The sequence below is a fragment of the Rhodotorula toruloides genome (assembly GCF_000320785.1).
Source record: "Rhodotorula toruloides NP11 unplaced genomic scaffold Scaffold34, whole genome shotgun sequence".
NCBI classification, from domain to species: domain Eukaryota; kingdom Fungi; phylum Basidiomycota; class Microbotryomycetes; order Sporidiobolales; family Sporidiobolaceae; genus Rhodotorula; species Rhodotorula toruloides.
Genome location: NW_015622994.1, coordinates 1 through 25,367, shown reverse-complemented (window position 1 = coordinate 25,367; position 25,367 = coordinate 1). Strand labels below are relative to the sequence as shown.

The following is a 25,367-nucleotide window of genomic DNA, read 5'->3' as shown; positions in this document are numbered from 1 at the left end:
CCTACTCGTCGTCCTGCTCCTCGCCTGCTTCCCGTCGCCGCTTCTCCTCCTCCTCACGTTCCGCCCGCTCTTCCTCCTCGACAACCTCGATGTCGAGCGGGTACGTGAGTATTGCCGCAATGCCCGTCAGCTGGTTGAGCTCTGCGCAACGAACAAGCTCGTCAGCGAGAGGAAGGCTTAAGAGAGGGAAGGGAGACGCACGCTGGCCCGACTCGTGCATCGACGAAAACATGAGCACTTCGCCGCCGTACGCCTTGACATCCTCGACGAGCTGGACGAACTTCTTCCGCCGTGCGACAGAGGGAGAGCTGTACCATGGGAGTGCAAGTTGATCAGCCTACTCCGAGCTAGAATGGCGGAGAGGCCGAAGACAGCACGCCCAAACGCACCGGAACAACTCGTCCGAGACGAGCAACTTGCCGATCGCGCCTCGTTCTGCGGCCTTGAAGACGTGGCTCTCGCCGTACCACGCTCGCAGAGGGTTCTCCTCGAGCATCTTGAAGAACCTGGACGGGGGGGAGGTCGTCAGTCGGCTGGTATCCGGTGAAAGGGCACGAGTAATGCACTTCTCCAGCATGACGCCTTCTTGCGCGAACTTGGTGTCCTTGAGCTGAGACGACACCTGCTCGAGAAAGTGTGTGAGTGACCGCTCACGAGCGTCCGTTCGAGTGAGCGCACCTCGGGACTTGACAGGATCTGAGTGAGTGAATGGACGTGGTGGGTCGGCGAGTGCAGGAGCAGGAACTTGCTCTTGGCCTGTATCAGCGCCTTGTTGTTTTGCCGCTGTGCGTGTACCCGACGGAGTATGAGCGGATGCTCTTTCGAACGGGAGAGACATGCGAGGGGGGATGGAGAAGTTGACGAACCACGGCCTCCTCAAGCAGGAACGAGTGTACCGTCTCCTTCGTGAAACCCGGCGAAGCGATGATGAGCACTTTCAGCTGCTCAAAGTCGAAATGCCGGTTCACGGCGTCGTAGACTTGATGCAAGAAGCGCGAGTTGGCCTACACGATGACCGAGTCAGCCAGCAGACGAGCGAGGCGGACGAGGAGACGAACCCGCTCGGCGCCCAGGGCTGTTCCTCCGCCTTTTCGTTTCCGAGGGACGGGTACGTCGATGCGTTGCTTGACGATGGTTGTGTGGTTAGTGATGATGCAGATGTTGGCGGTGCCTGCGAGCGCAGCCAAGGCGTTTTACCCGTGTCAGCTGGAAGCGGGGAGGAGGAACGGCGGAAGGCAGCACTCACCTTCTCCGCAAACAACCGCGCCCACATCCGCTCCTCGACCCGGCTCCGTCATCTCCCTCAGCCGTTCCCTCGCAACACTGTCCCACTCCCCCTCACCCTTGATAATCGTGAAATCGCGCCCGATCTCCAAATCGAGTGTATGGTACGCTCCCTTCTTGACATGCTCGTTCTCGCTCGTAATCTTGCCCGAAACATGCAGGGTCGTCGTACCGGATGTCCCGGAGGCGGCGGCGACGGGTGCAGAGGAGTCGGCAGCGGAAGAGGAGGATGCGGAGGCGGTAGAGTCGGGCTGGGCGAGCGCAGAGTATAGGACTTTGTCGACTCGGATCGTGAGTTTCAGGTGTACGCGTTGCGAGGAGGTTGAGCCGGTTGCCGATTCACTCGTCACTCGTCTGTTCGAGGGAAGGGAGGGATCAGCATGAGGTCACGAAAGGCGACAACTTCGCACGGCGGGTCGCCTAGGGGTACAGAGCCCGCAGAGACCGGTCTAAATTAGTGAAGCCACAAGGCGAAGGCCGACTCACCGTACAGCGGACGCACGCAGCTCATCTCCCTTCGAGATGAGGTTGTAGGCATGCCACATGTCCTCGTCATCCTGGGCTGCACCGAGCGGGCCAGCATGTCAGCGACCGTCTCTCGTCCCGTGTAGCGACACGCCAGCTCTGCAGAGCCGCGAGAGACCCGCTTCGAGTGCGATTTTTGTGGGGCGGAGCGATGAGAGCGGCGAGGGACTCACGGCGGACGGTGACGGAGCCTGACTGGTCCTTGTTGATGTTGGACCGGACGAGAAGCATCCTTCAAGCCTGTCTAGCAGCAATCCAGCGGTGTGAGCGGGTTGTCGTCTCTTCCAACCTTCGCCTCGTCCCTTTCCCTCGACTTTCACCCTTCACTACGCTCAGAGGATGTCTCCGTACGGTGGAACAATCTCCAAACCCGAGCGGACAGGCGGCCCGCTCGTTCCGCGCACGTACAAGCTCGCCAACTCGCAGGCGCTCACCGTCTTCCCCGTCTCGCGCGAGACCGTTCCCAACGAGCTGCTCGCCTACCTCCAGGGCGTGTTCAATGATGTCGTAGAGGAGGGCAGGACGTATCCGCAGATGAGCCCGCTCAGTCTCGACGAGTTTGTGCGTTCCTGCTCTTCCTGCCGACGGAGACTGTCCCGGAGGTGGGGTTGCGTTCGCTGACCAGGCTTACATTCCTGCCGTGCCATCAGGCTGCCTACTTCTTCGGTGAGTCTATCTTCGGCTCAGACGGACAGGAGACGCCGACTTGACGCCGTTCGTCCCGTCCTCTCGCAGCCGCGGACTGCTTCATCGGCATCCTCGACGCTGCGCCAGCAGACCTAGGCGACGCCTCAGCTGGAATGGATCGGGACGAGAGCTTGCAGCTGGAGAGCGTCGTTGCGGGGCGGGAATGGAGGGACTGCGTGCTGGGAATGTACTGTGAGTCGCGCTTGATCCTGCGCTTGTTGTCTGTCGTTCGCAGGGCTGCCTCACGGTGGCCCCCCTGCGAGAAGCTCGCCGAGCAGATTTGCGACGAATCGAGGCTTACTGACCTTCCCTTGATGTCTGCAGATGTCAAGGCGAGTCTTTGCAACCTCTTCATTCGTGTCGTCCCCAACTGGCGCTGACTCCGACGTCGGCCCCGCAGCCCAACTACCCTGGACGATCCTCACATCTCTGCAACGGCGGCTTTGTCGTCCCGACCGTCCACCGCGGCCTACGAGTCGGCTCGACCCTCGGTCGCTCCTACCTGCACTACGCGCCCTTACTCGGCTACCGCGGCTCGGTTTTCAACCTCGTCTACGTCTCGAACGTTGCGAGCGTCAAGATCTGGGATGGCCTGGGCTTCCAGCGGGCAGGGTTGATCCCCGGTGCGGGCAAGTTAAAGGGCAAGGATGGCGCGGAGGACGAGTACGTCGACGCGATCGTCTACAACTACCAATTCGTCAAATAGGGCGGCGAGGAGCATGGTCAAGTATCTATTGCATGCATCTTTCGTCTCTCATTCAGCCCGCGGGCGAGTCTGCGCTCGCTTCTCCTCGAGGACTCGCTTGCGAAGGTCCACCCTCGCTCGCCCCGTAGTGCGCTGCGTCTTGCTAGACTGCCGCTTTCGACTCTTGTTTGCTCGCTGCTGCACGCTTCAACTGCCATCCCTCGTTGCATGCGTGCACAGGCCGTCTTTCCCCTCTTCCCCTCTCTCCACCCGACCACTCACTCGACTTGCGCATACAGCGCCGTACTGACGCGCAGGACTGCCGGAACGACTTCTGCGACGCCCTCATGTCATCCTTCGAAGCGTTCCCCTCGTTCCACACTTGTCGCCTCGACTTCTCGCTCACCTCGCTGCCCTCCCTGCCCTCGTACCAACTCGCCCTCGTCCCGTTCCGCCTCGACGCGTCCGTCGCACAGAAGGCCGAGGCGCAGCGTCTGTGGTGGGAGCGCCGCGTGCAGGTCGAGTCGGAAGGGAGCGTCGAGTTTGGCGTGAACGAGCAGCAGGCGATCTTGCGGCAGCTTGAGGAGGCGGATACCAAGTTGAGGATAGTCAAGGCCAAAGGGGAGGGAATGAAGAGTGTCGAAGTGCAGACGGACAAGGTCCACGAGGGCGAAGACACGCGCAAGGGGAAGAGGAAGCAGAGGGAGGACGACGACGAGGAGCAGGCCCACGCCGAGAGGGTGCGTCCGTTGACGCCTTGACTCTCTCACGAGAACCTTCTTTGACACGCCGACCCGGGTTGCCCAGCGTCGTCCCGCTCCGAGTGCATCGACGCTCTCCGCTCGCCTCGACAAGCCCGCTGCCGCCGCTTCTGCGTCGCCGTCTCGCTCGCTGAGGGAGAGGCTCACCCCTCCTCAGTCCGAGTCGCCTCCTCCCGAGGTCGCCGCGCCCCCTGGTCCTCACTTCGACTTCTTGGGTCCTGCCGGGCCTCCTTGCCCTCCCGACTTGCACAAGCAATTTTCGATCGTCCGCATGACCAACCTCCCTGGGCACATCACACCGCTTCTCCTCCTCGAGTTCATGAAGCGCCGCAGCCGCAACCCGTTCCCGCGCCCGCTCGCCATGCGCAAGGCCAACTCGTCCGGCGCCTTCCTCGTCGCTTTCCGCTCGCTCGAAGCAGCCGAGACGGCTCTCAAGCGCCTCAACGACCAGACCCTCCCGCTCGTCAAGTGCAAGATTCGCGCGTCAGTCCAGCCGAACAACATGACCGAGTTCCGCTCCGGCTCACTCTCGGACGAAGTCGAGCGCGAGTGGAAGAAGAACGCTCGTCTCCCCGACACCGAGTGGATCGGCATGTCGCGCCCGCCTGGCAAGGGCGTCAAGGTCTCGAAGGGCTACCAGGCCGAGTTTGAGCGCATCGACAAGCTCGAAAAGCAGCGCAAGGAGGAGCAGAAGCGCAAGGTCGACGAGGCCAAGAGGCAGCGCGAGGCGGAGGAGCAGCGTCTCGCCGAGCAGCGCCGCCAGCAGCAGGCTCGTCTCGACGAGGAGCGCCGCACCGCGTACTGGAGGACCGCCCTCGACCCGCGCACGGACGATACCTACTGCTTCGAGTGCCAGGCGGAGCCGCGCGACTGCGACTGCGGCAGGTTCACGTGGGACGGGTTTCGCAGGCAGTACGTCGTGGGACCGGTTTCGCAGGCAGTACGTAAGGCGGATCTGATGGTGTTGAGGAGGTTGAAACTCGCTTGAACGGAGTGCTGAAGTTGCGAAGGTCGGAGGGGTTCGTCCCTTCCTCCTCGCGTTGTCGGGATGCTGTCCTGTAGCAGTACAGCAGTGCAGTACCTTGTCGCTTTGACGCCCGAACGAAGCCTTCGAGGGAGTCGGAAGTTCAACGGAACGCAGCGAGGTGGCTCTCCCTCAATGCAGTCCGGTTCCTCTACGGCTTTGAGCGCTCTCGTTATCGCTGTAGAGCAGCTCGCGTCGACTGCCACCCAAACGAAGCTGCTTCCCATCCGCCTCCCTCTCATCTCCTCCTTGTGCTCTTCCCCTTCGCACGAACGCTTCAACCTCGTTCTGACTCCATCTGGCGCGCGCGACAGCCTTGAGCGCGATGTCACAGACGCCCGACGTGGCCCTCTTCGCCGTACCCGACCTCGATTTCCCGCTAGACGAACTCGAGGACTTGCCGGCGGAACAGCTTTTTCTCGTCCCCTTCCGACCAGACGCCACGGAGGAACACAAGCAGCGCGCATACGAGATCTTCTGGGCTCGCAAGGCGGCTGCCGAGCGCGCTGGGAGCGGTGGTGCGCAGGGGAAGGGTGTCGGACTTCAGGTGGGGAAGGCGAATGATCCCTGGACGGGCTCGCACAGGCGTCTGTCTAGCATAGGAGACACCGAGGAAGGCCTGCCGACTCCGGGAGGGTCGCAGGACGGCGGCGCAGCGGACTTTGAAGGACTTGTTCCCGCTGGCGACAAGGTCGAGGTACGCTTGCGTTCGCTGCCCTTTGACAGTTGTTCAGACGCGCTGAAAACCCTTTCGTTGGGCTACAGAAGGCGCTCACGAACGGCCAAGCCCACCAGTCCGCTTCGACAAGCGCCACTCCCTTCGCCAGCTCCTCGCAGACCAACCACTTCAATCAGACTTCGGGCGCCGCGTCCAGCTCGCTCGCACCGTTGTCGAGTAGCATCACCGACCCAAGCTCCGACAGCGCCAAGTCGCCTTTCGGGGCTTTCCCTACCCACAGCTCGACTCGCCCACTCAGGAAGAACGGCTTCTATGCAGACGCTTCCTCCAGCCGTGACACGCCTTCCTCGTCGACTGAGAAGCAGAAGAAGGATAAGGGGAAGGGGAAGGCCGTTGAGCTGCCCGGAGAGGCGGCGGAGTTTAGCGGGACGACTACTTCCGAGGCGACGCCCTCCTTCTCGCCTTCGACTTCCGTCCACCCCCGCGCGACCCGCTCGACTCACTCGACCGATGCGAAGAATTTGAGGTGGCAACGCGGACCGGATCGCAGTATCGAGGTCGTCGTCGAGATCCCGCTCCATCCCGCCATGACGAACCTCTCGCCTGCTTTGCGCAAGAAGCTCTTCGGCAAGAAGGCGGCGCCTGTCAAGAAGGAGATTGGCGCGAAGAAAGAGAAGGTTGCCTCGACTATGCCGAGCGGGACGAAGAGGAAGACGAGGTCGTCGCTGGCGGCGGCTGAGCAAGCGGAAGACGAGGCGACCGAGCGGGCTGCGAAGAAGCGCAAGATGTCGACGGTGGTGGAGGGCAAGAAGCCGGCTCAAGCATCGCCTTCGACCACTTCGCGCCGCGGTAGGTCGAGCGCGACTTCGACCGCCTCGACTAGCAAGCGCAAGACGAGGCGCTCCTCCTCGGCCGGTTTTGAGGTGCTCATCGAGACGCCCAAGCGACCGACTTCATTCGCCAAAGCCGGCTCGTCGATCAAGGGCAAGGGCAAGGGCGCAGCCGGCTCGCCCTCGGTCCGTTCACCGACAATGGCGACATCCTCGTTGGCAGCTACCACCCGACTCCGCAGCTCTCGCGCACCAACACGGTCATCAGCGCCGCAGATCAAGAGATGCTCGACGCGGGGAACGACATCGCTGTCGGCCCCGTCGGTTCGGGCAGCGGACTCGCGCCCAGCGGCCGTTCCTCGAATCTGGTTGGCGACTCGTCGACTCTCGCGGAAGGCTCGTCCACGGCCGCTGGTGACGACGAAGCCGATTTGCTCGCCAGTATCCTCGCCCTCACATCCGAGAACGCCGCCCAAGCAGGTCCTTCGACTTCCTCGTCGTCCGGTCTCGCCAAAGCTGCGAAAGAGGTGCAAGACGAGCTCTTCGGCGGTACGGATAGCCCGCTCGAGTTGGATGAGGCAACGATGGCTAAGATCCTTGCTGCTGTCGCGTCGAACGGGAAGGAGCAGGCTGGGAAGGCTGATGCGGACGGAGGAGCGGAGGAGGAAGTCGATGAGCTGGACGACGACTTTGGTCTCGCTCAGCTCGAAGCCGAGCTTGGCGTCGGCACCGGCAGCAAGAGTACGAATGTCGAGAAGGGCAAGACCCGCCTCGAGCCCGGTGTCGACGCTCCCGCTCCTCCGCCTTTCGCAACCGGTCCCTCCACCGCTCCCAACGGCGCTCCATCCACCGCCCCCGCCCCAGTCCCCGCCACTGCCAAACCCATCTCCTCCTCGCGCTCTCAGCGCGCCACCAGCGCAACAGACGACGAAGACGCGCTCGTCTCTCCCTCGCTGCGCGTCGACGAAGAGGGGAAGAAGAAGAGGCGCAGGAAGGCACGGATGAGCGACGAGTTGGAGAGGGCTGTCAAGAGGTGTGCGAGTGTGTGAGACCGCATGTTGGTGGGTTTTGGGTTCTCTGGGTTCCGCTTTCGCTTTCCGCTTTCGCTTTTCGTGATTGTACTTGCTCGCTTTCTCGCTTCCTGTTCCCTGTCGTTGATTCTCCTACATACCCGCACATACTCCCTCCCCCGCTTGACTTCCTCCGCATCATACTCTCGCAACGCATCGTTTCCTACCACACGCGAGGTGAGGGGAGATTTGAGGATTCGAATGTCAAGCAGGCGAGGGGCGCTACAGAATGTACAATCGAGGCGAGGTGCGAGAGAACAGGGAACACAGGCGCAGAGTCGGAACAGTCGAGCGGGTGGAAAACAGAAACAGGCGAGTCGCGAAGACGACGAGAGGGTGTGAGGAGGGGAGGGAGAGGGAGGGAGCGGAGGGAGGGGCGGGGGGTATGGCGAAAACGATTCTTGCTTGTGCGGGAGGATATGCGACGAAGAAAACCGGAATCACACACTCTGGCGTCTGTCTGGTCGCTGCGCTCAGAACGCCTCCTCGACAAGCTCCCTCACGAGCCCGCTAACCTCCTCAATCTCGTCCCTCAACTCGCTCTTGAGCGACTCGAGTTCGTCCTTGAGGTCTTCGAGGTAGGCTTCGACGAGCGACGACTCGACCTCGGAGGAGTCGGTGCGCCATTTGCCGCGCTTGGGAGGGGAAGAGGAGGGAGCGGTGTAGCTGCGCTTGACCCTGCATCAGCACGTCGTCTTCAGTCAGAGAGCGGGTGCACGCACTTGTTGAACGAGAGCAAGTTGGGCGACCCAGGGTTGAGGTCATGCAACGCTCCCTTGGTCGCAATCTTCAACATGGCCTTCTTGAGCGCCTTGGGACTGAGGAGGTGGTCCTCCGGCTTGCCCTTGAGTCCGCCGAAAGCAAACTGGTTGAGCGACGAGGCGAACGACGACTGGGACGAGGTCGAGGAGAGGGCTTCGTCGAGGGCGGCCGAGGCGGCCCAGTCGGAACCGAGCATATACGCGGCGAGTCCGGCGATGTGAGGCGAGGCCATCCTGCCGCAACGTGTCTTCTCATCAGCCGCTGCGCGAAAGACTCGAGCAAGCGAACGAGCGAAGGAAACGACGAAGGGCAACTCACGAAGTCCCCGAGATCGTGTTGACGCTACGGTTCCCCGAGTTCCAGATCGAGAGGATGTTGAGTCCGGGCGCAAAGATGTCGACGCATTTGCCGTGGTTGGAGAAGTACGCGCGCTCGTCCGAGATGGTCGACGCGCCGACGGTGATGGCGCCCTCGGCGGCGGCGGGCGAGTAAGAGCATGCGTCGCGGTTGTCGTTACCGGCCTGAGCGAGCGCAAGCGAGGTCAGCGAAGGCGAAAGGACGGAGATAGAGAGCGGAACGCACGGCGACGGCAAAGTGGAGACCGTCCTCGACGGCGGCGTTGACTGCGTCGTCGAGCGCCTGGCTCTTGCCACCGCCGAGAGACATGTTGGCGACGGATCCCTTGTGCTTCTTGTTCTTGCCCTGGGCCTTGAGGTTCGCCTGCTCGGCGGCCGAATCCGCCGCCCAGGCGACACCAGCGACGACATCGCTCATGGTTCCGGACCCACCGGCGCCGAGGACCTTGACAGCGACGATGTTGGCCTTCTTGGCGACGCCGTACTTGGCCGAGGCGATCGTGCCTGCGACGTGCGAGCCGTGACCGTTCAGGTCCTGGTCCGGGTCGTTCGGGATCGTCTTGCCCCATTTCGCGCGGCCTTCGAGCTCGACGTGGTCGATGTTGACGCCCCTACGAAGTGTGCCAGATTAGTGCGAACAATGGAGGCTGGTGAGTGCGCGGGGGGACTCACGTGTCGATAACGTAGGCGTCGACGCCCTCGCCTGCCTGCGAGTCGTACTCGTAGCGGTTGAAGTTTCCGAGGCTGAGGGTGTTGCGGTGCGAGATGCGTGCGAGGCCCTGTTGACCCGTAAAGAGGAGTTAGCGCTCGTTCTGTAGTCATGCGCCCCACCTTGGCGGACACCATCGGACGAGCCGAATCGGGACGAGGTGGCAAGTCGCCCAGGAGGAGAGTGCACGCACCCAGGGAGCACCCTTCTCGACGTCGGAAGCCCAGACGAGCGAGTCGCGCTCGACGTACTTGACGCCCTTCATGGCGCGGATGTGGTCGACGGTGCGCTCGTCAAAGGAGCCCGAGTAGCCCTTCAACTTGCGAGCGCTGCTGCGGCGGCGGGCGTGCGAGTGCCTCTTTCCACCGACGTGGAAGCGGTGCTTGACGCCGTGCCTGCGCGCGTGGGCTGACGAGGCCTGGGCGAGCGCATGCTCGGTGGTCGAGTGGACGGCGTCGACGAGCTGGTGGTGGTGGTCGATGTCGTTGTCCGAGAGTGATTCGTCGAGCACGACGATGTAGCTGTCCTCGACGATGTGGGCCAGCGTCGGAGTGGTGTGCTGCTGCTCGTGAGGGATGGCGGGGAGGGTGGGGGTGAGGAGCGGTGCGAGGTCGCTTGAGGCGGCGGGGAGTGCGTGTGCTGCGAGTGCGGTGCACAGTGCGGCGGCGAGAGCGTGTGGCACGAACATCCTCACACTTCGAGTGGGAGGTGAGAGGGAGAGCAAGGAGCAAGAGGAGAGCGTCGTCAGGATGTGGGACAGGACAGGGGCTTATCGAGCGGGAATACCATTCACTGCACTACTGGCGAGTATTACAGCAGTCTACACTCTACTTGGTGTGTGTTCAACTCGTTCGAAGCGGCACACTCCTCGACCCGCTCCTCCTCCTCGTCGACCACACAACTTCAACTCGTTCAGCGCTGGCTTGCCCTTGTCTACTGATTTCGTATGAAGTGACAAGCTGCTCAGCAGACCCGCCCATTTGCACTACTCGACAACGACCCTCCTCCCGGCCCTTGGCACGCCCATCTCACCCGGGCTCGCTCTTCTCGACACCCTCGCTCGCACTCGTACACGCGCTCAGGACACTCGCAGGCTCACTCGACGACCGCCTGAGCCAGACCGAAGCCACTCGCACGCTCTCACACGACCCCCTCATCTCGCAACCCTTCGCTCGCACCGTCCAACCCTCGCACTCGACGATGCCAACCCGCAGCACCCTCGCGCACCAGCTGCGCACTGCCCACCCTTCAACCGAGCCTTTCCTCCGCGCCTTCCTCCTCGGCTACGCAGCGCAGTCCGTCCCCGCCCTAATCCGCATCCTCCTCTCCTCCCTCCTCTCCCGCGCGCGCAAACCCCCCTCCCAAGTCTTCTCAGACCTCCTGAAAGCCATTGCGCGCGGTTTCAACCCCCGCGGATTGGGCGTCGCGTTTGGAGTGGCGATTGGAGGAGCCAAGTGGGCGGAGGAGGTGGTTGAGCCTGTTGTGCGATCTGCGTACGCGGCGGGCGTTGCGCGTGCGCGAGCGGTGCGCGAGGGGAAGGGGAAAGCGAGGGAGACGGAGGGTTCGCTCGAGGCGGAACAGCAGCGCGTCGTCGAGGACGAAAGGAACGTCAAGGTCCTCTCGACCTTTGTCGCGGCGACCGTCTCGTCCCTCGTCGCGCTGCTCGTCCTCCAGTCTTCGAAAGCCTATCGCCGCCCCGCCCGACCCGCAGCCCAACCCGTCCCCGACCTCCAACCCGACTTCCTCATCAGCCCCTACACGCCCGGTCCCTCTTCGACGCCTGACCCGACCCCGCGCAACTCGCGGCGCATCCAGTCCCCCACGCTCGACTTGACGCTCTTCCTCTTCGTCCGCGGAACCGACACCTTCCTGCGCTACTTGTACTCGCGCGCGCCTGCGACGCAGCCAGGCAAAAAGGGCGCCTTGATTCGCCTCCTCGCCTCGCATGGAGACACGCTAGTCTTCTGGCTCGCCTGCTGGAGAATCATGTTCTCCTTCTTTTACTCGCCGCACAAACTCCCGCCGGGCTACTCCAAGTGGATCATGCAGCTCGCCCGACTCGACCCGCGCTTGTTGCAGCTCCTCCGCTTCGCGCGCGAGGGGCGCTACGTCTATGGACGGGACGCAGACGCCGAAGTCGTACGCGTGTGCGAGGGGATCGCCAGAGCGAACGGGAAACCACTCGCGTCCGTCCACCCGCTGCACACGCGGCGAATCGACTGCGCGCTCGTGCATGGTCGAGTTGGTGCGGGGACGTGCGAGCAGAACGCGCTGAAGCGATGGGTTCGCGCGTTCCTCGACTGCCTCGTCATCTACCTCCCCGTCCACGCGATCCCGCAACTGCTCTTCAACCTCCGCCGCATCCTCGCCCAACCTTCCTCCTCCCTCGCGCGCATCCTCCTCGCTGCCTCCCGCTCCTCCGCGTTCCTCGCAACATTCGTCGCCTCAATCTACGCCTCGGTCTGCCTCGTCCGGACCCGACTGCCCGGCCTACTTCCCTCGGTCCCGCAACAGCCGCTCGACGGGGGTTTGTGCGTCATGCTCGGATGCGCGGTGTGTGGGTTCTCGGTGCTCATCGAGAACAAGAGGAGGAGGAGGGAGATGGCGCTGTATGTTGCGCCGAGGGCTCTGTGCGTCCCCCTCCTTTCCTTTCCTTCCCTTCCTCACCTCACCTCCTTCCTCCCGTTCGAATGACTGACTGACTCGAACCCTCGACACTGCACAGCTACGCAATGCTCGACGACCTGATTCCCCCCTCACTCCTCCGCGGCCGCGTCGGCGACCTCCTCTCGACCCTCCTCGAATGCCTCGTCTTCTCCTTCTCGGCAGGGACAGTCATCACTGCTGCGGTGCACAGGCCAGAGTTGGTCAGTGGGGTGGTGAAGGGTGTGACGGGGTTTGCGGTGGGACGGTGGGGAGGGGAGAGGAGGAGGTAGATGCGAGGCGAGGTTCAGAGCGTGTATCGACGGCTTGATCACTCCATACTTACGCCCTCTACGCCTTGCTGGCGAGCTCAGATGAACGCTTTCTCGCGTGAAGTTGCTTGCTCGCACGCTTGCACCCAGCAGTCCGCACGATAAGCTTCCGCTCTCCCATTCGCTTCAACATGCTCCAGCCACCTCGGCTCGCTCGAGGCCGGGGTAGCTATAGAACCACCGTCGCACGCACACTGCTACAGCACGCCGCCCCATCCCACCACGCAAAGTTCGGGTCAGATCTCTGCGACACCTTCTTTCCGCTCAAGCGACGAGTGAAGGGTGGTTGCTTGATCACGAAAGGTCCTGCAAAGCACCACTACGGCGAAGCCCCTCAAAACCCTTTCTTCTTCTCCCCCTCGTCTCGGTATCCGCGTATCCACCCTCATGGCCGCACGGTCGCCTTGATCTTGGCCGACCACCGTCTAGCCTCCTTGTTCTCGTGCTTGCAATACCGCCGAACAATCTCCTCCGCGCGCCTGCGCTTCGCCGCCAATTCTTGTGTCGTCCAACGCTCGTACAGAACACGCTGCCAAGAGGCTGCTTCGGGAGGGAGATGCGCGAGGTTGATAGGCGGTTTTGGACCAGCTTGCACCCCGGCTGGCGGTGGAACGAGGAACGGCGGGTCGAGGTTCACCGTACGGCGATAGATCTCGTCGACGAAGCGCTCCATTCGTTCGATGTGCCAGTTGTGGAGCTGTGGGATGGGTGCCTGCATCAGTGACTGGAGCGCACGTCAACCATTCAGGACCCGTACCCATTCAGCTGAATCGGGAGCGTATGGCGGGAAGGGCGAGTCCAGCACAGGGAACTCGGAGTCGGGGAAGATGTCGGCGCTCGATGCGGCCTGGCTGGTTGCGCTCGCTCGAGCGGCACTTGGCGGAGTAGCCGGACTCTTGTACAACGCGGGCTGTGTCGCGCGAGCAAGCTTGCCGTGCCAGAGTTGCTGGAGGAAGCGGAGAAGCGGCATCGCGGCTCGGTGGAAGCGCAGAGTTGGCCACCGCCTTTCCTAGAACAACGTCGACTGATTGCAGTCCCACACGTGGTCCGTCGTAGCCCCAGGCTTGCGCAACGCGATGAAGCCTGAAGGGGGAGCGGACGGTCAAGAGGGCGAGGGGGGCGCGCGCGCGAGTAGATGGCACGTTGTGGAAAGAGATCTGAGAGGCCTAGCGGAGTAAGCTGACGTGAATTGTGCGATGAGCTTGTTGTCGCTGGGAAAGCAGACGCGAGGAGGAGGAGGCGAGGGCGGGCCCAGAGAGCAATGCCCAAGCAGTGGCCTACAGAAGTAGCTGAAGATGAGCTGATTGAGCAGGGTTGCCGGTGTCGCGATGCGCTGCGAGAGAGGAGGAGAGGTCCGCTCGCCGGTCCTTCGACTTACTCCGCGAGCAAATGAACGGGAGGACCTTGAGAACATCATTGAGGAGTAATTGCGGCAACAAAGAATGGCGACTGCGGAGTCTACTGATGGTACACCGGCTTGAAGGTTCGCTTGAACGCCAACACGATTGCGAGTCCGAGTGCGACGAGGCTGATGAAGGTTGTGGCGCGGAAGGCGGTCGCGAAGCACTCCTTCCCGAGTGTGCAGAGATGGGCGGGAGGTGCTGAGCCTGCTCGGCGGATGAGGGAGGAGGAAGGGGTGGAGGCGGGTTCGTCGGGCGAGACGTGCGAGTCGTAGACGGCCTGGGAAAGGGTGAGGTGTCAGCCTTTGCCCGCACAGTCATCATGCGAGTACTCACGCCGAACAGCAGGTTCACGAATGGCGCTGAAAAGCTTGGACTCATGGTGAGCAAGCCGTTGTTGGTCGCGAACGATGCCCCTCCGAACCGCTCGAGGCAGACGACCGGCATGTTGCCAAAGAGCGAGCCGTAGGCGAGTCCGAGAGCTGCTGTCGGGAGCGCGAGACCGCCGAGACCCTCGACGCGCTCCGCTTGGCCTGCAAGGATTTGCGAGAGGGCGAATCCCGTAGCCGTTGCGACGAGCCACCAGATGCGGGCGAAGCGGACTCGCTCGGGTGCGTGATGGGTGAATGTGTCAGCGAGGAAGCCGACGAGGAGGCGACCTGCGCAGTTGAAGATGGAGAGGAGGGCGACGAGGTGCGCTTGCGATCGCGCGACCGACTTCGGGTCCTCATCCGGCGACGCGAGTGTCGTGACGACGGTTCCGAGGTTGTTGATGTCTGCGGGAGCTGTGGGTGAGCGTGATCTCTCCCCGGCGGAGAAAGAAGTCTACGCACACATCAGGCCAATTCCCGAGCACAACGCAAGATATGCAAAGAGCCGCCAGAAGTCCGACTCTTGCAGCAAGTCCCAGCCTGAAACGTTTAGGTCGCCTGCGCTATGCCGCATCGACTTCGCCTCGTCCTGCAAGAGCGGGCTCGAGCTTCCCGTTCGCCGACTGAGCGGCCTTGCCGGCATCGCCTTGTCGACGACGTTCGAGCGAAGCGAGATGTCGGATTCAAGCGCAAAGTCGCGTCTCGGCGGACTGTCCAAGTCGTCCGTCGTGCTGACGGCGAGATACTCGCACCGGCTGTGCGTTGCGGCACCGGAGGCTGGCTCAACGGCCATCGCTGGAAGGCGAACGAAGAGTGCGCCGAGCGACATGGAGATCGAACAGCCGAAGGCGAGCGTGAGGAGGAAGCCGTAGGTCGGATCGTCGGAGCGAGCGAGATTGGCGTGGGAGAGGGACGAGTAGAAGAATGCGGAGAGGCCGAAGCAGCTCAGGACGGTCGCCATTGCCGCTCCTCGACTCGACTTCGAAAAGCTCTGGCTCGTCGCCTTGAGCGAGGCAGACAGCGCTGCGGACCCGCCAATCCCTGCTGCGAATTGACAGGCCGCGAGACCGCTCAGGCCGACTCGCGCATAGATGCCCTCGTAGCCGCCGTCGTACACCACTGCTTGACCTAGATCTGCGTTCGAGGAAGAAGAAGCGGTCAGCATAGGCGAGAGACGTGGATGAAGGAGGACAACGCACACCCGACCAGGAGGGCTATCGCTGACAAGCTGAGGACAAGCCGGGGTCCTTTCCTGTCGACAAGCGGTCCCACTAACGGTCCAGACAAGTACACGCCCGCGTTCCCTGCCCCCGAGACGATGTTCTGTTGCACGGATGAGAGGTGGAGCTCGCTGCCGAGCTGAGGGAGGTAGGAGGAGATCGCGTAGTTGGTGCCGGCAGACAGCGTCGCTACGCAAGCAAAGAGCAACGTGACATGCCTCTGAAGCATCTGGTACCGTGAAGCGAGAAAGCGTTGAGCGATGAAGTTGCGGACGAGGGCGGTCCGCAGGTACCGCTTCGAAGAGCACGTGGAACGGTATCTCCTCGTTGCTACACCTCTTTGAAGAATCCACGAGCTGGCGGAACGAGGAACGAAGCGAGCGAAGGACCGCTGTTGCAAAGGACTATGACTCTTCGTCGCCCGCTGTTGCGCCTAACCAAACAACGACGACACGTCCCTGACTTCCGCCTTCTGCTGAGCCGACCCGTAGTTGAAGGCCGGACCGTCTTGCCGACTCGCGTGTTGGAAGGGCGAAGCCGCGTTCTGACGGCCAAAAGGCGAAGCCGCACCCTGGCGAGCAAACGGCGACGGTGCGTCTTGCCGCGCGAACGGTGACGAGGCGTCTTGGCGAGGTACCGAGGCAAAGCCGTTCGTCGAGCCGAAGAGGGAGGAGGCATCGGGGCGAGCTGCGGGAGGGGAAGCGGCACTGGACCGGTCGGACGGCGGCGACTTGGTATCGTCCGAAGACGGCGCATGGTGGCCACCGAACAATGACGCCGCCGATGCTGCCATACCGCCGAAGAGTGATGCGACGTCGCGAGGTGGAGGAGACTTGCGCTGCTCCGCATGCGGCGCCTCCTGGACCTTGGCGGCCGGTTCTGATGCCCTCGCCGGGGGTTGCGGCGTCGAGCCAAGGCCGAAGATAGAAGCGATGTCGTTCTGCGTCGACGACGAGTTGCCAAAGAGCGACGAAGTGCCCTGCCCTCTTGACGGAGCGGCAGGCTGGTGGAACGGTGAAGGAGACGGGTCGAACGAGGTTGATGAGCCGAATGCGCCGAACGCCGCAGCAAGACGATCGTCTACTGAGGTTCGTCGAGGAGCTTCAGGTTCAGGCGTCGCCTCCCTGGCTGCGATGGTGGCGGGTTCGACGGCTGCAGAGGCCGTTTCGACGGCTGCGTCGTCGGGCTGCTCCGTCGCAGAAGCAACGGGCGCTTCTGGAGCTGCGGTAGGGGGTGCAGGTACAGATGAGAGTTCGCCTGCTGCAGAAGCTGGTCGAGGGGGAGCGACGGAAGGGCTTTGCGGCTTTGCCTCCTCGGCTGTCGGGGGCGGCGTCCCTTGCCGGAAGGGGTTATACAATGGCGTAGCTGGCTTCGAGGATGTGCTCGAGGTGGACGACTGAAGAGCACGTCGAGTTCGGGGCGACGGGAAGGCAGAGGAGCGGGGCGGAGGAGGAGCTGCGGAAGCCTTTGGGGGCGGCGGTGCGGGCGTCGAGCTGCCTGAGCGAGCGTAGACTTCGTCGTCGACCTCGGGCTCGAAGGTCATGCGACCCGTCGAGTCACGTTTTGGAGCCTTCGCGCTTGATGCGGCGGACGCTTTGGGCGGAGGAGCGCTTGTCGGCGGAGGAGGTGGCGCCATTGGCTCCGGCTCATCTGTCTTCTTCGCTGCATCCGCAATGCCGCTTGAAAAGATCGCGTCGAGATGCGTCGAATCCTCCTTCGGCTCAGACTGTGGTCGCTTGTCCTCCTCCTTTTCCTGCTCCTCCTGCAGCTCGACGACATTCGGCTCGGCCGCGTTTGGCTCCGCTGCTGCGGCCGCCTCTGGCACTGCCGGCGTACCAACCAACGCGCTACCGACAGTCTGAGGTGCCGGCGCATCGGGCGCTGCGCCCCCGTCGTCGGTGGAGGTGGTAGCGGCTGGAGCATCGTCCGAAGTGGTGGCCGGAGGCACGGCAGGCACGACCGCGGGCTCGTCTGCTGGCGATGCCGCATCGGGAGACGCATCGAAGTTCAAGGCGGCGGGGTGCGCAGGCTGCACGGCGGGTGCCGGCGAATCAGGACGAGAAACCTCTTGCGGGGCTTCCTCCTCGTCGACGCTGGCAGCATCGTCCTCGCCATCCGCACCGTCCTCGTCCTCGCTAACATCGAGTCCAGCCTTTCTCATCCGCTTCTTGTCCCGCCTCCTCTTCTCGCTCAGCTCCTCGAGCAAGACGAGGAGGTCCTCCTGCTCGCGATCCGCCTCCTCCTTCGCCTGCCGCGCTTCCTCAAGCTGCGACCGGAGCGAGACGATTGAGTCCGACAAGGAGGCGAACTCGGCCTCGACAGCGGCGCGCTCCTGATCGCGCTCCTGAGCGAGCGACTGCAGGGCTTCCCGTAGATCGTCGAGCTCCTTCGTCTGTGCAGCGAGCGAGGCGCGCAAGGCGGCGAGGACTTCGGGCGAAACGCCGTCCATCGAGCGAACTGCAGCGAAAGCCATCAGCGCGGAGCGCGATGAACGGCTTGGTGAAGCTGCGCTTACCCATGGCGGAAGAGGCTTGCGGGTCGATGAGGATCGCGCGCTGGACGGAGACTGCGAGACAACCTGTGTCAGCGGATGGATCTGCAACGAAAGGCTTAACAGCTCACTGTAGTTGGTCTTGAGGAACTCGACGAAGCTGAAGTCGAACCACAGTCCGTCCTCCTCGCCCAAGTCTTCCGCGATCGTGTCATCCTCATCGACAAGCTCGAGGACGTTCGGGCCGACGTTGCGGAAGCGCGGGTCTTCGCGCAGACGAAGGATGCGGGAGACGAACTGGTCGGGGCCGACGCGAGAATGCAGGATGGGGTGGAGCGTCTCGCTGCGGGGGCAACTTGCGTCAGCTGAGGGAGACAAGGGGGGACAGGGAAGGGGCGCACCGACTAATCGGACCAGGCTCGCGGTTGTACTCGTAGCAAATGCCGAGCAGGAACGTGCAGAGACCCTGGATGACCGAGTCGACGCCGGAGGATTGCGTAATAGGTTGGATGAGCTGTTCGACCGAGGGAAAAGGTCAGCGAGAGTAACCATGCGATGGTGAGGCTGGCAATACGCACGACCTGCAAGTTCGAGCCTTCGCTGAGGAACTCCTTCACGGTGAGCGGACTCTCCCACATCCACAAGCTCAAGCTAGTCAGGTATCCGACCATGACCCTGCTCCATTCGAGCCCTCGCTCGGGGCCAAGTCCCGCATTTGCGCTCTGCGCCTGCTCCCGCTGCGCCATCATCAAGTTGCTGACCAGCACGCCGACCAGCGTCGTGCGATCGTCTTCGTCGCCTATGCCGCCCGGCGTCGGCTCGTCGCCCTGGAAATAGATCTTGCGCGCGACCTCCTTGCAGACCTCGGAATGCATAACGAGGTGCGAGAAGAGGAGGCAGGCGAAGAAAGGGACGTAAGAATCGAAGGATTCGTTGCGAGTTGGGGTGGGAAAGGTGCGGAGGGCGGTGAGGATGATCGAGCCGGGCGAGAAAGACGCTTCTTCGGTAGGGGGTGCGATCATGGTCGAAAGGATGCCGAGCTGGTTCTCAGTCGAGCCGGCGGCATATGAGGTGAAGAGGTTGGCGGCGGCAGCGCGTACTCGCAAGCCTTCGCGTCCGGGTGTGCCATCGCCGTGAACAGCCAAGTCCGTCACGGCCACGACGGCGGGAACAGGGGTACCGCGTCGCCACTTGCTCGCCGCTCGCTGCGCCGCCTCGTCGTGCTCGTGATGCTGCGATTGGCCGTCGACAGAAGCTCGTGGCTGCCCGTCATGCTGCGAGGTCGAGTCATCGGCGTAGGTCTCGGGCGAGGAGGGGCCGGCAGGCGGGATGAGCGGCGTGACGATGAGTGTGGTGAGGAGAGTTTGGTTGTCGGCGGACGAGCGCATGATGTCGGCGAGGGCGTTGAGGGACTGCCGCGACGCGCAAGATCAGTACTTTCCTCGGGGAAGGACGAGCGGCTCGATGACGAACCTGCGACTTGAGCACCGCTGGAGCGTTACTCGCCAACGCGAGCTCAATCAAACACCTCGTCAATCCCGTCTTGAGCAACGCGTCCTGGTTCTGCGACCGGCCGCTTCCGCCTGCACCGCCCACAAGCATCCGGACAAGCGAGATGACGAGTCCGGCGTTGATGACCTTCTGCTCAGACCAAGACTGGAAGGCGAAAGTGGCGAGAGACTGAGCGTTGAGTGCGTTCGGGCGGGGGAAGAGGAGGAGAGGAGCAAGAAGGGGGATGCAGGACGTTTCGCGGAAGTAGTTCTGCGGGAAGAGAAGTCGTCAGCTGTTGGTTCTTGGTATGGGATCGCTTTGAAGCACCTGATTCGAGACGTTCCATCGCAACAGCCCGCCGACAGCCGCCAGGCAGTCTTGCACAACGATACCTCCTGCGCCGATTCCGCCTTCGGACCGCACAATGCCGAAGAGCTTGTCGAAAGCGCCCTCGAACGCGAGCAGCTTCTGGATATCGGCATTCTGCGTCGTAAGAGCGATAATCAGGAGAAGCGACTCTGCGAGGAAGATGAACGTCAGCCTAGGAGCGAGCGCGGAACACAACGGGACGCTTACCGTTTCGGATGATCTCCCTTGCATCATCAAGCGTCTCGACGAGCCTGCCGATACCTCCGGCGGCGGTTAAGACGTACTGTTGAACCTGCTGAGGCCGGTTGGCAAGGAGGATCCCAAGAAGCTGGAGCGAGAAGAAGCGGAGGTAGAAGTGCGAGGGTGTGAGGAGCTTGAGTAACCTATGGAGGGCGGTAGGAGTCGCAAGGAAGACGTCGGTATTGCGCAAGCCAGAGTCGTCGCGAACCGGCTGAGGTGAAGGTCGTCAGTTTGGGCGAGGGCCAGGAGACACAGGCAGGCCAACGCACGCGTCCCTCGACTTCCTCGACTTCACAGAGCAAGCTGAGCGTCTCGACGACCGCCTTGGCCATTTCCGTGTCCTCGGCCGCGTCGTCCTCGAGCACTCCGAGGAGGATGGGAAGGGCACGAGCGCCGACCTCCTGCGACCGTGACCGCGTCAGTGCGGTTGCGGGCAGTGAACAAGCATGCGTGCACTCTCAACACCGTGCTTCGCGCCCGGTGAGCCAGCTCGACCCCCACCGACGTCGCGAGGGGATGCGGACGTACCGACTTCCAGTCCCTGCTCAAGCCCTTGAGTCCCAGCAGCGCCGCCCTTCTGTCCTCCTTCTGCGTACCATTCAGCAGCCGCTCGCACAGCTTCTCGATGGTGTCCTCCGCCGAGGTGGGTCGCGCGGTCGCCTGGAGCGAGTTGTACCCCGCCCGGAGCGTCGAGAACATGGCGGGCGCGTCCTGCCGTTCCGTGGGAGGTCAGACAGTGCGTTCAAACGAGCAAGCTGTCCGTTCGAGCGGTCGAGAGTTTGAGGTGGGGAGCGATGAGAAACGTTGGCGGAGGTCCACGACACCCACGACGCGCTATGGGCAAGCAGAGGGCGAAAGGAGCTGCCCAGGGGTCTGCTCAGCCGCAATCAGTGTCCTGGCCAGCTCTCCACCCGCCGCAGCGTCCGCTTCAGCTCGTCGAACCGTCGCCAGGCATCATTCTGGTCGAAGACTTCTTCCCTCCAGCTATTCGCAAGGCTTTTCTCTCCTTCCTGACTGCACCCAATTCGCCGCTGCGACTGAACCCGCCGACCGCGCCAAAGAGGGGTGAGGCGGAACGGACGAATGCGCGAACTTCGGTGCAGGATCCCGAGTTCGCCAAGCGGTTGTGGGAGGACACGGGGCTGCGGGAGGCTTGTCGAGCACTAGAGGGCAGGAACGGGCGCAAGGCGGCAGGACTCAACCCGAACATTCGGGTGTATCGGTACGGAGAGGGCGATTTCTTCGGTCGTGAGTTCTTTACTTTTCTCGCTTCACTGATGTCTGGCTGATCCGTCGCCGCACAGCACACTACGACGACGATATACGTGACCCTGCGACGGGCTGGACTTCCGAATGGACGCTGCTGATCTACTTGACGGGCAGAGAAGACGGAGTTGTCGGTTCGTCCCGTCTCATCCGCCAGGATCAAGCTCTTCAGCTCAACCTTCCTGCCGACAGGTGGAGAGACCGCCTTCTACCCTTCGCCGACGCGCAAGGACAATGGGCCTGCCGTCGTGCCCGAGTTGCGAGCCGGTCGCGCCCTGCTCCACCGACACGGCCAGCTGTGCTCGCTACATGAAGGGGTGAGTTCGCTTCATAGGTAATAATAGCGTCTCTTGACACTTTGTTGTCGCAGCGGCTGGTCGAGAAGGGCACAAAATGGGTCCTTCGTTCGGACGTCCTCTTCGCATGAACTTAGTCTGCTGCTCTCGCAATATTGCCTCGACCTGCTGTTGCCAACACTAAGCAAGTACAACGTGTTACGCCATGTCGTCCCCGTCCACCGTTCGCTCGCCTGTGCTCCGAAAGTCGACCTCATCGAGCCAGAGTTCCGCCTCACCTCCGTCTACCACCAACCGCTTTCCCGAAAATGACCCCTCGTCCCCCTCCTTCCTGCTCGCCTTCCGCCCAATACTCAGCATCTGCACATTCTCGCCCAGTCGTCCCCTCGCCTTTAAGCTCGCCAGCCCACGCTTGATCTCCCACTCGCTCGAGACCCTTTTCCCATCCGCACCGCTCACCGTCCCCTCGACAATCCTGCTCAAACACCGGTCTCGACCATCGGATCCGCCATCAAGCGAAGCGGACAGGTCCCAGACGAGCTGGATCGTGTTCAAGTCCGCGAGCTTAATCTCTTCCGCCAGGCGGTGGGCGGAGTTCAGGACCCAGAGGAGCGAGAGGGCGTAGAGGCCTGGGAGAAGGTTTGAGAAGGCGTAGGAGAGGTTGGTCGTCTCGGTGAGGGTGACACTGCAGACGAGTTTCTGATCAACGAAGGGCCGGGAGGGACGGAGGAGACGAAGCCTACTAGGTGAAGCCCGACACGATCGCCGTAATCGTCGTACACAGCGCCGCTTCGAACGTGACGCGCATGAACTGCAGGACGATCCGAGTCAGCTTCATGCGAGACTCTGAGCCAGGAAAAGTCGGCTTACCCCGCCGAGTCCGCCGTCCGCACCTGGACGTCCAGCATTCGCAGCTCCAGCGTTCGCCGCACGCTTCTTCTGCCACAGCCGTGTGATTAGCACCGCACTGCGAGGAAAGCAGCTGTCAGTTCTGCGTCTCGAGAAGTTGCGAAGGACGACGAGGAGAACGCACGAAATGGAGATATCCGCTGCGGCACCGCAGAACAGCCATGCAAGCGCGAGGTTGTAGAGGTTCTCATACGCGTCCGGCGAGGCGCCGCGGGTCGCGTCGGTCGCGCCGTGGTTAATCACTGCGTCCAAAGCCTGCTGAGCGAAGGGAGGCGGGAGATGTAGCGAAACGCACGCTCGACGATTGTGATGCCAAAGGCACTGCCTGCGCTTGCGAGGACGAGCACGGCGGTCCAGAGGAGGAAGGGGATTCGGGCGGCTTTCGGGAGGACCTGTTCGCGAAACCAGTTCCCAGAAAGTCAGCTTACAGTTTGTTTTGCGGCAGTGCGAAATCGGACGTACCCTCCAGCACCGCGCAGCAAAGAACGCCTGCGCTGCTACAGCCGCAAAGGCGCCAATGAGGACGCTCAGCGCATCGGGTCCTCGCAGGAGCGAAATGGCATCGTTCGAGCGGTTCTGGTCCTTGCCGTGCGAGATGATGGACTGCGCGAAGACATCGTCAGCTTGAGACTCATCGACAGCAGCCGTGTACGCACGAGCATGTTGAGGATGGCCGTCACGACTTCGGAACAAGCAGCGACCAGTACCGCCGACTTGACCGTCCACCTGTCCCCCTTTGCCCGTCTCCAGTAACCCGCAAGCCAGCTGACCGTGACGCCACAGAGGAAGACGTTAGCCGTCCAGCCGAAGAAGAGCGGGCCCAACGTCCAGTCCGAGTTTAGCTGGAGGGCAACGCCTTGCGCGGCGGGATAGTCGGCCTGGTCGATGTGCGAGACTGTGGAGCCCATGGCGGACAGTGCGCGGCAGAAGTCGCTCCAGCAAGCTCGTTGTTCGAATGCAGCGTTCGTAGCAGAGCGAGAGAAAGGAGGACCGGCGGTACGAGGGGAGGATCCTCTCTGACCGCCTGCGGAAGCCAGGCAGGGTTCCGAGCGTGCGATGATCACCTTCACGCGGCAATTTCAAGTGGCCTGGGTGTGGTCTGTCTGCTTCGGGAGGATGCGAGGGACGAGGGAAGCTGGTGCACTTCCTTGAGCGGAAGGGGCCTGACGACGTGCGAGACTGGCCTGCTGCTTGCCCTCGCGCGCTGCCTGTCCACGGGACTGCTTGGCAGGCATCATAGACACATCTGCGCTGCCCCCGACACTCCCTCGCTTGTTGGCGAGCGTGTCGTTGATGAGGCGAGCGGTTGCCGGATGCGAGTGAGCGGTGACAACGCGCTGCGAGCGGCTGGCTCCGCTTCGACCGCAATGTACACACCGTAAGCAGTCGAGCAGCACACTCAGCTCGCCGCACGACGCTGAGTGAGCGGTATTCGAGGATGGCAACCCGGGTCGACTCGAGCGAAGTCCGGGAGAACAACGCACCGTTCACCTCGCCCAGCTTGCACACGCTAGGATGGCAGCAGTAGTCGCAGGGTCAGCAGCAGCACTCGCAGGAGCACCCGCCCACACCGCAGCCCGCCTCGCCAGCTCGAACGACCCCTCGTCGTCTTCATCAGCATCCGCACCCGAACAGGCCACACCTTCGGGCAGGACGGTCGAGCTGGATTCGGTCGAGGATGCGCTCGAGGCGTTCAGGAAGGGCGACTTCCTCGTCGTAGTCGACGACATGGACCGCGAGAACGAGGGAGACTTGATCATCGCCGCAGACCGGATCACTCAGCAGCAGATGGCCTGGCTTATCCGGCACTCGTCGTGCGTACCCAGTTCTCGCCCGAGACAATGCACCGAGCTAACCGAGTCCCGGCCGCGCAGGGGTTACGTTTGCATCTGCCTCCCTCAGCGACGACTTGCCGAACTCGACATTCCGATGATGGTCGAGGACAACAAGGAGAAGCATCGGACAGCCTACACCATCACCTGCGACTACAAACACGGTCAGCCCGCCCTCTGCCTCCTTTTCCGGCCCCCGACTGACCTCTCACACCCGGTCGAGCAGGAACGACAACCGGCATCTCTGCTCACGACCGCGCCTTGACTGCTCGCAAACTCGCCGACTCGTCGAGCAAGGCGGAGGACTTCACCCGGCCAGGACACCTCGTCCCGTTGCGGGCGGTCGATGGCGGCGTTCTCGCGCGGAGAGGGCACACGGAGGCTTCAGTCGGTGCGTTCGACGAGCCCTTTCAGCGTGCTTGCTCCCAGCGCAGTATGCTGGATGCTCACCTTCTTGGCCACACAGACCTCTGCCGCCTCGCCGGCCTGCCCGAAGCAGGCGTAATCTGCGAACTCGTCAAGCCGGACGACCCGAACGGCGACATGGCGCGACGAGACGACTGCTTTGCGTTCGCGCGGCAGTGGGGTCTCAAGATGATCAGCATCGAGCAGCTGGAGCAGTACAGGCGCGACAAGGGCTTGTAAGGGAACGGAAAATGGGTTCGGCTCGCTCTCGCAACTTATCGCATCACCTCTCCGCATCGGAGTCCGTTGTACCATACCGAGTCGTGATTTGCGAAGAGAGCGAGGCGTGTGCGAGTCGTGTGTGGGAAGCTCTATGTGCGAAGAGGAGGGTCTACATGCGAGAAAAAGCGAGTGTGAGGGGGTAACGGTCATGGGCGGGTATGATAGATGGACAGGCTCGAGTGGAGCGCAGAGCGTGCTTTTGTTGAAGGGTATCGGGGTGCTGCAACGGCAGACGGGCTACATAGGTACGAAATGAGGGAGGAGAAATGGTGGTCAAGTCGTCGGCCGGCGAGTCAACGACGGAGGAGCAGCCTTCGCCGCAAGCGCAGGCGACGCCAAGCCGATACTCGAGCTGCGCCTGCGCAGAGAGCTTGTGGGCAAGGTCGCGCCTGACGGAGTTGGGGGCGGCATCTCGAACCTTGGTGTGAGGGAGCACTCGGCGCACCTT

The 25,367-nt window shown here is 62.7% G+C and overlaps 12 protein-coding genes across 12 annotated transcripts; 6 read left to right on the top strand and 6 right to left on the bottom strand.

Annotated features, from left to right (window-relative positions):
- Position 1: 1 nt before the first annotated feature.
- On the bottom strand, positions 2-2,040 carry RHTO_05545 (protein pelota; the record flags this gene model as incomplete). The annotated part of the gene is made up of 10 exons (XM_016419206.1): positions 2-141; positions 202-308; positions 390-506; positions 567-622; positions 679-783; positions 867-1,004; positions 1,059-1,171; positions 1,247-1,638; positions 1,771-1,846; positions 1,983-2,040. 10 exons carry the CDS (start codon positions 2,038-2,040, stop codon positions 2-4), a joined length of 1,302 nt encoding a protein of 433 aa, XP_016269917.1.
- A 108-nt stretch (positions 2,041-2,148) lies between these two features.
- Positions 2,149-3,202, top strand: RHTO_05544 (GCN5-related N-acetyltransferase (GNAT); the record flags this gene model as incomplete). The annotated part of the gene is made up of 5 exons (XM_016419205.1): positions 2,149-2,370; positions 2,460-2,475; positions 2,545-2,688; positions 2,821-2,828; positions 2,897-3,202. The coding sequence occupies 5 exons, from the start codon at positions 2,149-2,151 to the stop codon at positions 3,200-3,202; spliced, it is 696 nt and encodes a 231-aa protein (XP_016269916.1).
- A 326-nt stretch (positions 3,203-3,528) lies between these two features.
- On the top strand, positions 3,529-4,930 carry RHTO_05543 (uncharacterized protein; the record flags this gene model as incomplete). The annotated part of the gene is made up of 2 exons (XM_016419204.1): positions 3,529-3,921; positions 3,989-4,930. 2 exons carry the CDS (start codon positions 3,529-3,531, stop codon positions 4,928-4,930), a joined length of 1,335 nt encoding a protein of 444 aa, XP_016269915.1.
- Positions 4,931-5,291: 361 nt separating this feature from the next.
- On the top strand, positions 5,292-7,524 carry RHTO_05542 (uncharacterized protein; the record flags this gene model as incomplete). The annotated part of the gene is made up of 3 exons (XM_016419203.1): positions 5,292-5,663; positions 5,732-6,661; positions 6,718-7,524. The coding sequence occupies 3 exons, from the start codon at positions 5,292-5,294 to the stop codon at positions 7,522-7,524; spliced, it is 2,109 nt and encodes a 702-aa protein (XP_016269914.1).
- A 494-nt stretch (positions 7,525-8,018) lies between these two features.
- Positions 8,019-10,060, bottom strand: RHTO_05541 (autophagic serine protease Alp2; the record flags this gene model as incomplete). The annotated part of the gene is made up of 6 exons (XM_016419202.1): positions 8,019-8,223; positions 8,268-8,540; positions 8,626-8,828; positions 8,890-9,274; positions 9,336-9,442; positions 9,566-10,060. 6 exons carry the CDS (start codon positions 10,058-10,060, stop codon positions 8,019-8,021), a joined length of 1,668 nt encoding a protein of 555 aa, XP_016269913.1.
- Positions 10,061-10,572: 512 nt separating this feature from the next.
- RHTO_05540 (uncharacterized protein) lies at positions 10,573-12,308 on the top strand (the record flags this gene model as incomplete). The annotated part of the gene is made up of 2 exons (XM_016419201.1): positions 10,573-12,002; positions 12,098-12,308. 2 exons carry the CDS (start codon positions 10,573-10,575, stop codon positions 12,306-12,308), a joined length of 1,641 nt encoding a protein of 546 aa, XP_016269912.1.
- A 424-nt stretch (positions 12,309-12,732) lies between these two features.
- RHTO_05539 (uncharacterized protein) lies at positions 12,733-13,317 on the bottom strand (the record flags this gene model as incomplete). The annotated part of the gene is made up of 2 exons (XM_016419200.1): positions 12,733-13,044; positions 13,105-13,317. The coding sequence occupies 2 exons, from the start codon at positions 13,315-13,317 to the stop codon at positions 12,733-12,735; spliced, it is 525 nt and encodes a 174-aa protein (XP_016269911.1).
- A 488-nt stretch (positions 13,318-13,805) lies between these two features.
- On the bottom strand, positions 13,806-15,567 carry RHTO_05538 (MFS transporter; the record flags this gene model as incomplete). Its single annotated transcript, XM_016419199.1, has 4 exons — positions 13,806-14,027; positions 14,084-14,523; positions 14,581-15,252; positions 15,318-15,567. The coding sequence occupies 4 exons, from the start codon at positions 15,565-15,567 to the stop codon at positions 13,806-13,808; spliced, it is 1,584 nt and encodes a 527-aa protein (XP_016269910.1).
- Positions 15,568-15,771: 204 nt separating this feature from the next.
- Positions 15,772-20,628, bottom strand: RHTO_05537 (protein transporter; the record flags this gene model as incomplete). The annotated part of the gene is made up of 10 exons (XM_016419198.1): positions 15,772-17,795; positions 17,854-17,904; positions 17,961-18,172; positions 18,231-18,343; positions 18,408-19,241; positions 19,303-19,590; positions 19,648-19,838; positions 19,897-20,140; positions 20,199-20,330; positions 20,458-20,628. The coding sequence occupies 10 exons, from the start codon at positions 20,626-20,628 to the stop codon at positions 15,772-15,774; spliced, it is 4,260 nt and encodes a 1,419-aa protein (XP_016269909.1).
- Positions 20,629-20,765: 137 nt separating this feature from the next.
- RHTO_05536 (oxoglutarate/iron-dependent oxygenase) lies at positions 20,766-21,622 on the top strand (the record flags this gene model as incomplete). The annotated part of the gene is made up of 4 exons (XM_016419197.1): positions 20,766-21,177; positions 21,234-21,329; positions 21,388-21,512; positions 21,566-21,622. 4 exons carry the CDS (start codon positions 20,766-20,768, stop codon positions 21,620-21,622), a joined length of 690 nt encoding a protein of 229 aa, XP_016269908.1.
- Positions 21,623-21,765: 143 nt separating this feature from the next.
- On the bottom strand, positions 21,766-23,308 carry RHTO_05535 (uncharacterized protein; the record flags this gene model as incomplete). The annotated part of the gene is made up of 8 exons (XM_016419196.1): positions 21,766-21,851; positions 21,944-22,176; positions 22,235-22,302; positions 22,362-22,458; positions 22,525-22,642; positions 22,696-22,792; positions 22,863-23,003; positions 23,057-23,308. The coding sequence occupies 8 exons, from the start codon at positions 23,306-23,308 to the stop codon at positions 21,766-21,768; spliced, it is 1,092 nt and encodes a 363-aa protein (XP_016269907.1).
- A 607-nt stretch (positions 23,309-23,915) lies between these two features.
- On the top strand, positions 23,916-24,877 carry RHTO_05534 (3,4-dihydroxy-2-butanone-4-phosphate synthase; the record flags this gene model as incomplete). The annotated part of the gene is made up of 4 exons (XM_016419195.1): positions 23,916-24,214; positions 24,275-24,396; positions 24,459-24,623; positions 24,699-24,877. 4 exons carry the CDS (start codon positions 23,916-23,918, stop codon positions 24,875-24,877), a joined length of 765 nt encoding a protein of 254 aa, XP_016269906.1.
- Positions 24,878-25,367: the final 490 nt, after the last annotated feature.